The 8421-nt window shown below is 62.3% G+C and overlaps 1 protein-coding gene across 2 annotated transcripts; it reads left to right on the top strand.

The window, feature by feature from the left end:
• The first annotated feature begins 80 nt into the window (after positions 1-80).
• On the top strand, positions 81-6975 carry CHMP1A (charged multivesicular body protein 1A). Of its 2 annotated transcripts, XM_060000210.1 has the most exons (8): positions 113-208; positions 1939-1958; positions 3059-3233; positions 3660-3737; positions 4339-4485; positions 4742-4870; positions 5143-5330; positions 5581-6975. In XM_060000210.1, exons 3-8 carry the CDS (start codon positions 3195-3197, stop codon positions 5600-5602), a joined length of 603 nt encoding a protein of 200 aa, XP_059856193.1. In that variant the 5' UTR covers positions 113-208; positions 1939-1958; positions 3059-3194; the 3' UTR covers positions 5603-6975. The 2 variants fall into 2 exon arrangements, with proteins under 2 accessions (XP_059856194.1, XP_059856193.1); XM_060000211.1 differs by lacking the exon at positions 3059-3233 and having other exon boundaries at positions 81-208.
• Positions 6976-8421: the final 1446 nt, after the last annotated feature.

Here is an 8421-nt window from a genome sequence, read left to right as displayed (position 1 = left end):
CTGGCCCGCGCGGTCGCCACGGCAACGCCACCGCCCGCGATACCGAACCGTCCTCTCGCGAGAGCTCCCGGCCGCCGGAAGCGGCAGCGACCCGGCAGTACCTGCGCTCCAGCCCGCCAGCCCGCGCCGGTCGGTTCGGTTGACGCCGCCGGGAGATCCAGTCCGTCCGCCTCTGCCAGGGCTGCCGCTGCCGGACCGGCCATGGACGGTGAGAGGCCGCCGCCCTCCGGGGCCGCGCGGGGCGGGGCCGCCTCTCCCGTGGGCGGGGCTCAGGCGGGTGCCCCTGGCCTCGATCCCGGACCCTGGGCCCCGATCCCCGGTACCGGATCCCGGGGTCTCCACCCGGGACCCCGATCCCCGACACCATACCCCGGGACCCAGGACCCCGACCTCGACCCCGGGGCCTCGACCCAGGACTCCGATCCCCTTCCCTGATCCCCGGCCCCCTTCCCCGGCCCTCCTCAGCCACCGTCTGCCCCTGCCCCACCTGCCCCTGCGGTACTGGTGAGGGACATCGGCCTTTGGGGGCCCTGGGATGCCGGGTCAGAGGGCACCCGAAAAGGAGACAGTTGCACCACTGCCCCCAGAACACCGCTAAGAGAAATAGGAAGAGCTCTGGCAGAAAGCCCTCACTACGTACAGGCACAACAGCTCTTGAGATAGGAACCGTATGCGCCCATTCTGCAGATGGGAAAACAGGTTGAGGAGTCCGTGCAGGCACAGGCCCCAGGAGCCCTGGTCCTCCACTGCCTGCAGCACCCCCTCAGGGCCCTCTGCCCTGCTCTCCTCCAGAACAGGAAGCATCAGTGATAAAATGAAGATACCGACATTTGCCAGGATATTTAAGTGCTAGTGTGGTAGAAAGGCTGTGCAGTGTTATTGTCATGAAGGAAATCCTATGCAGATTGCCTCAGGGAGAAGATGAACAGCTATACCCCCACCCCACGCGCGCGCACGTTGGGTTTTGCCTCACAGCTCACTCGGCTTCAGCTCTCCAGGGAATTGTTTTGCCTGTATCCCTTTTCTCCGGGGTTAGGTTTTGCCCTTCAGAGTCTGTGCTTCCCACTCAAGTCTGGGCCACACCCAGCCCAGCCTTGCTTTCCCGGCTGTGAGCACACTGCCTGCCACCTGTTTCTCCAGAGATGCAGACAGCTCTGGCCTTGACTAGGGCCCGCAGTGACAGGTGAGAGCTGCACGGAGCTCCACTGGGCTCGCAGCTGGGAGCCTTCACATACCTTTGTGGTCCTGGATTCTGGTTGCAGGACTTCGTTTCTTCATTCCGGGCGAGTGTGGTACACCCTTTCAGAAATCATTCCCCCAATTTAGGAATGGGATATACACTGAGATAGTTTTAAGATGAAGGAGAATCTACCGAGCTCTTGAGTTTGGGCAAGTGAGCAGCAAGTTCAGATACCGAGGGACTTAGCCAGTAACACACACAGGTCTCCAGTTCCTCATTGAGGGTAGGGGGGCACCTGAGCCCGATTCGATGGCTCAGAAATGGCAGCTCCCATGGAGAGCGGTCTCTGTGGGCCAGCTCTTTTATGGCGTAAGAGTCATCGCCGTGCTGTTTTATCCGTAAAGAATAGACTGTCAAGTACTAACCCTCGTTAAATTGGGGAGGGCTCCCAAGGGTCCTTTGGAAAGCTGCACTGATTACAAACCATCTCGAGTTTTCACCATGGGCCACACGCTGCACCCATGACATTCCCCCACACGCTAACCCTTAAGGTCAGCTGGTACTATCCTGGTGTTTTCCTGAATTGGAGAGTCAGGGAGGCTAAGGAGGGGCAGAGCTGGTGTGAGTAGGCCTCCCTGAAGGCCCCAGTTCTGTTCCAGCTCTTCACGTCCAGGAGGGTCATAGTGCCCCCACCAGCTGGTTAGGAGCGTTGCTTCTCACATTTCTTAAAATCCTCAAACCATCTCCTCTCTTTGCAGATACCCTGTTCCAGCTGAAGGTATGTACTGAGTGGCCCTTCACCCCATCCCGGCCTGCTGGTTGTCAGTGGGGACAGATGGTGTGAGTCACACTCAGGATCGTGCTCAGCCAGACTGATGACCGAGGGGTCAGGGAGGTGGTGTGCTAGCTTGTCTCGGGCTGAGCGGAAGCAGATCATTTGGCCTCATTCACGAGCGCGCGCGTGTGTGCGTCCCTTAATGTTCCACGAGGCGTTTAAAACGGTTGCCTCGAGTCCTTCAGAAACACGTGCAGGAGAGCATTCCGGGCAGCTGAGCAGTCCCCCTGCCCGGGGTGGTGTCGGCAAGCCCCTGCCCCAGTTCCCGTAGGGCCCTCCTAGGTGCCCATCCATGGTGCGTTCCGAAGGACGGGAGGAGTGACGGGCATCGGCCCCCGACTGTAGCAGCTGCACTGCCTCTGCTGTGGGGCCTCCAGGCCAGACTCCCAGGTCAGGAAAATCTGGACTTTTCCCTGAGGAACGTAGCTGGTCGGGGTGGACAGACAAGAATGCTTTTTTCCACAACAAAACGTCCCAAGTGCATGGGGGCACCCAGGGCTGTGGGAGGGGCCCGAGGGCTGGGGACCCTCCCAGGTCGGTGAGTGACGTTGGCCGAGAGAACAGTGTTGACAGGACCAGAGTTAGGAAACTGGCCTCTGGAAGGCTGCTATTCCCTTGGGTCATCTGAGTCTTCTCCCTGCCAGCTTCTGGTCACCTGAGGCCTGTGGAGGGCCACTGACCAGGGCTGGGGTGTGCGAGGTCATGCCAGGCGGTCCCTGCTGCAGCTGAGCAGCGGGTCCCAGGGCACCTGGCCAGAGTGGTGGACTTTGTTTAGAGGTGGCGGATGGTGGCCCAGTGTGTACTTCAGGCTGTGTGTGGAGGGCAGTGGGCGGGGGGCTGGGCAAGCCTGGACGCAGAAGGCAGAGGACAGAGCAGGCCACGGAGCCTCTGACATGAGCGGCCCCGTGTGGGTGGGGCAGGAGTGGGGCTCTGGGCGCAGAGCCGGGCTAGGGTAGCCCGACATGGCGATGCCTGACACCGGCCCCATCAGACACCTGGAATGTGGCTTGCGGGACTGAATTTTTACTTTCACTTAATTTTAGGTAATTTAAGTAGCTACGTGTGTCTAGTAGCTACTGCACTGGACCATGCAGGAAGAAAAAATGGTCAGCGAGTCAGGTGCTGCAGACGTTGATTTAAAGGCCCCTCAGAATTGTGTCTGATGACCGGGAATCGGGGATGACTTTGGAGAGAGCGCCCTGTGCCCGTGAGCCTGAGGTTAGGGAAGCGTTGATCTGCACAGAGGCTGGACCACGGGAGCAGGGGAGACATTAGCCTGAGGCCTGGACACCAAGGCGGTCAAAGAGGGAGGGGTTTACGGTGGCAGCATCTGTGTGACGCTGGCCAAGGCCTGTGGGCAGTTTCTCAGTGTGCCCCCAGCTGCTGACCCGTGGAACAGGGAGCCGGTGTGTCGTGCTTCAGGCTGGTGGAAGGAGGGGCTGAGGCCGCTGGGAGCTGGGCTGTGTAGAGGGGGCACAAGCGCACGGACGGGCACCGACATCCTAGTGGGCAGCGGATTGTCCAGCAGAGGCAGCAGTCGTGAGGGATCAGTGATGTCCACCCTCGGAACGAACTTACAGCCCAGGAGGGCGGGGAGCAGGATGGGGGGTGGGCCGGGTGGTGACCCAGCCTCCTGTCCGTCAGTTCACTGCAAAGCAGCTGGAGAAGCTGGCCAAGAAGGCGGAGAAGGACTCCAAGGCGGAGCAGGCCAAGGTGAAGAAGGTGAGTGCAGGCGCTGCCGCTGGGCCGGGCCTTTCCTCCTGTGGGTCCTGTGCTCCTCGGGCCTGGGCAGAGGCCGAACCCCTCTGTGGGGCGGGGCAGGGCTAGAGGCTCCTGGGGTTGCTGTGCTCTCCGTGGGGGGCTTTCTTACAGCTGGTTAGCGGCTAGAGTAGCTCCTGGGGTGCTGGGTTTGGGTGACTCCTCAGCCAGACCGAGGCTCCCCGGGCAGAAGGGGAACGCAGCCGACATCCCAGTCTGAAGCCACGTCACCGCCATAGCCGTGACTCCTTTGGAGTCAGCATTCCCTGCGCTGGCTTTTCAAGCTCTGCTGCTTCCAGGCGGAGCTGTCGTGTGAGGGCAGCTGAGTGTGTCGGTGGGAGTGGAGAGGCCTGGAAAGGTGGCCGTGTTTTCCTGAGCCCGGCTCTCTCGTCTGACTTTCTCTGAGGGCTGGTTGGGGGCCCTGCCCCTGGACACCCTCACTCCTGAGACATTTCTGATGAGAAAACCTGCAGAGAGGCTGAGAAGGGGCTGCCCCACAGCAGCAGACGGCGCCCCAGGACTGGCCGGGGCCGGGCCCCAGCTGGCATTTCCCCCTGCATTTCAGGCCCTTCAGCAGAAGAATGTGGAGTGTGCGCGGGTGTACGCCGAGAATGCCATTCGCAAGAAGAACGAAGGTGTGAACTGGCTCCGCATGGCGTCCCGCGTGGATGCCGTGGCCTCCAAGGTGCAGACGGCCGTGACCATGAAGGGGGTGAGTGCTAGGCCGGGCGCCACGTGCCCGGGGCCGGCTCCTGCTGGCAGAGTCGAGGGGGTGGCCCGGCGCAAGCGGTCAGGCCGGCATTCCCTCCCTACGGTAAGGGCGGTGCTAGAGCGGCAGACGCACCCCGAAGGCTCTCTCCAGTGTCCGTCCTTCCATCGACGGCGCCATCTGGGGACGTGCCATGCCGGGGGCGGGGGTGCGGGGGCCCTGAGGGCCCTGCCTGCCTCCTCACTCCCGCCTCTGCCAGGTGACCAAGAACATGGCACAGGTGACCAAAGCCCTGGACCGGGCCCTCAGCACCATGGACCTGCAGAAGGTCTCTGCGGTGATGGACAGATTTGAGCAGCAGGTGCAGAACCTGGACGTGCACACGTCGGTACGTCGGCCCAGGGCCCGGGTGTGCGGGTGACGGCCAGGCGTGTGGCCCCTTCCCCTCCCGGGAACCTGGCTCCTCGTGGGGAGTCCAGACCGGCCCGCAGAGGTCCAGCAGGGGAGAGGGGGGCCTGGGGCCGGGGATGGGTGCGCGTGCAGGCAGCTGTGCCCCAGGACCAGCACGCCAGAGGGAGTGCGCTGGAGAGAGCGCCACAAGGGGGCTGGCGGGGGGAGGGAGCCACAGGAAGACCTGACCGCCCGGCACACAACCCCCAGGTGATGGAGGACTCCATGAGCTCGGCCACCACGCTGACCACACCACAGGAGCAGGTGGACAGCCTCATCATGCAAATCGCCGAGGAGAATGGCCTAGAGGTCCTGGACCAGCTCAGCCAGCTGCCCGAGGGCGCCTCTGCCGTGGGCGAGAGCTCCGTGCGCAGCCAGGAGGACCAGCTGTCTCGGAGGTGGGCCAGAGGCACCTGTGCTGGGCGAGCAGCGTGCTGGGCGGGAGCTTGGGAGGGACGCAGAAACCCCGGCCTCGGTGCCTGCAGGCCCAGGAGCAGCTCAGTCCCCGCCCCTCGTTCAGACCCTGCTCACCGTCTATAGCTCCCACTAGAAGGCGGGGGACAGGACTACGCCGGCCTGGAAAAGGGCCTGGGAAAGCCGGGGTGGAGCCATTGCCGGGGCCTCAGGGAATCCTATTGTCGTTTGCAGGTTGGCCGCCCTGAGGAATTAGCGGAGCCCAGCGGCAGCGTGCTCCCTCCCGGCCTCATAGGGGAAGGGCTGGGAAGGCCGCCTCTGCCCCCTCCCCACTGCTCTCCCCCTCTCACCTGCCAGGCCTGGGACTCTGCCTCTTCTCTGAGCACGGGTGTGGGTCTGTGTCCGGCTGGGCGAGTTTGCACAAACTTCTGACTTCTGTGGGTAATTTCTGTGACTCCGGGCCACCAGCTGGGCGATCTGCAGGCTCCCCTCCGTCCACCACCACTGAGAAACTCCCAGGGACTGGCTGGTGGCTGCCACGTCGATATGGGGGCTTTCAGACTCCATGTGATGGCACATGCACTGGGAGTGGTCAGCCAGTGGGGGTCAGGGCTGCAGGCTGTTGCTAGGGACCCCTGGAGGCCCCCCGACTCCATTTAGAACCTGGTCCTGCCAGCTGCATGGGCCCCGCTCGGGCTCCCCAGTGTAAGGCGCCTAGCTCCCAGTCCAGCGGGCCCCCGGGGGTCTGCATCCTCTCTCCCCTGCGCCTCTGGAGGGCTCGGGCCCTGCGGACTCTCCTCTAGGGAGCCGGAGTCTACGCTGAGGCCCCTCCCAGCCAAGGAGCAGGCGCCTCCCCCTCCTGGGTGGGATGCTTTGCTCCTGTCACTATAAATGATGGGGTGCCTCCCCCATCTGGCTCTCGCTGCCTTGTGGGCTCACGCTGTTGACCTGGAAGCTGGAGCAGCTGATGGAAGAGCCGCCCTCAGTGGGGCCAGCAGTGGCAGTGCTTCTGACGCCGTGCTGGGCTGGCCTGAGGGGAGCTTCAGACAGGCTGCACTTTTCTGTTTTCTCCAATTACTGAAGTTTACTTCGTTTTCCTGAAGCTTCCAGGGATTTTTTTTTTTTTTTTTTTTGCCAAAAAGAAGGAGCAAGTAGATCGGGAGCATTTGGTATGAGCCCCTCCCCAGCGTCAGCTGGAGAGCACTGCTTGTCGGTGCTGACCAGAGGCCTCTGGCTGGCCGTCTGTCCTCAAAGCACTGGCTGTCACGGACAGAAACGTGGGAGAACTTTCCCTGGCTCTCTGCGTTTGATTCTTCTTGGACTTGGAGCCCTTGGGTCTCTGTACAGTAACTTGTGCTGTGGGCTGCCTGGGGCTCTGGACTGTGGTGTGAGGCCGGAGAGAATGGGGTTCAAGAGCCACCTGGTTTTTCTTCTGTGATGCCGACCTCGCCTTACTCCCTGGCCATCATCCCTTGGGGCTCCCACGTGCCGGGGGTTCAGAGAAGGTCCCCAGGGGGTGCAGAGCTCCACGGAGACGCCCGCTGGGGGCAGAGGCCACACTGCATCAAAGGGCAGCAGGCGAAGTTTGCCTTTTCCTGAAATGCTGTTGTGAATAAAGAGGTTGATGCCCGAGAACTGTCTCCATCTTTGCTTTAGTGGCCTGGGGTGGGGTGGGGGCCTTAAGGGGACGGTCGGCTTGCAGTCCAGCCCGCCAGTAGGAGGCTGACGGGTTCCTGAAGGAGGGCAGCTGGGGTGCTGTGAGGAGTGGGATTCCCAGGCCCTGCTCGGTGAGGCCGAATCAGATCCACAGTTCCTCTACGATTTTACCTTGAAATACTTTTAAACTTATGTAACAGCTGCAAACCAAGTACACAACTTCTGTATACTTCCCTGTAGGAGCTTCCCTCACGTCAACCTAGTTACCGTAGAACCGACCAAATCAGGAAACCGCCCTCATGTTATTACCCTGTGGTCCCTCCAGCCCCGAACGTGGCACAGGCCCTCCCATTTCTCTACATGACCGGGACGGTCTCGAGGCCAGTGGGTCTGCACTGGTGTGCTCGTGGGAACTGCGTCCGGGCGCCCCCCACCCCGTGTGCCCCAGAAACCGCTTCCGGGCAACCTATGTGTGCGCCAGAAACCAAGTCCCTGTGCCCCGCTGTGTGCACCAGAAACTACATCCGTGCGCACCCCTATGTGCCCCCAGAAACTACCACCGGGCGCCCCTCTGTACTCACGGGAACCACATCTGGTCACCCCGCTGTGTGCACCGGAAACCACGTCGGTGCGCCCCTCTCTGGACACGTGAGCCACGTCAGCGCGCCCCCTCTGTGCGCGCCGGAACCACGTTGGTGCACCACCCTATGTGCACCAGAAACTATGTCCGGCCACCTTCCCCACAACCCACCGCTCACACGAAGCACGTCTGTGGGCCCCCCTCTGTGCTCACGGGAACTACGTCCGGGCACCCCACTGTGTGCACCAGAAACTATGTCCGGACACACACCGACACATACACACACACACATGCCCCGTGGGCACGGGGACCACAGGTTTGCACTTGTCAGGCCTCCCCCTCTGGGTTACTCCTTGGGCAGGGAAAACCCCGTTTTCAGGTTCTCAGCCCCTGCTCCCCACACAAAGTTCTAGTTTCGGCACTGCTGGCTGCCCCCACCCCCGAGAGACGCCCTTGCCCACCAGAGGACTGGGTTTGTCGCGGGCCTTGCTGGGCCCCTCGATGTGTCGTCTCTGTTAGATTATTTGCCTTGTGTTTCACGCTGGTGCTTCGCGGCCTGGATGGTCTTGACCAGGTGTTTGGGGCGTGTGATCCATGGCCAGGGTTGTAGAGTCGGAACCACAGTGGGGTCCATGCCCCTTGTGCCCAGCCCGCCTGTCAGAGTGACCACCTGTGGCTCTGGGCCCCCCTTGTCCCCTCCGAGCACGTCTGGGTTTGAACAGGGCCTGGGGCCGCTTGTTGCCTGGTTGGAGAATTGCTGATGTGGGCCCTGCCTGGGGAGACAGCCCTCCAGGGGCTCCTGAGCAGGCTCCACGCTGCTGGGTGGGCCCAGGTGTGGC

The sequence above is a fragment of the Delphinus delphis genome, chromosome 20 (genome assembly GCF_949987515.2).
Source record: "Delphinus delphis chromosome 20, mDelDel1.2, whole genome shotgun sequence".
Lineage (NCBI taxonomy): Eukaryota > Metazoa > Chordata > Mammalia > Artiodactyla > Delphinidae > Delphinus > Delphinus delphis.
Note: the sequence above shows the minus strand (reverse complement) of the source record. Positions and strands in the feature narration are given on the sequence as shown.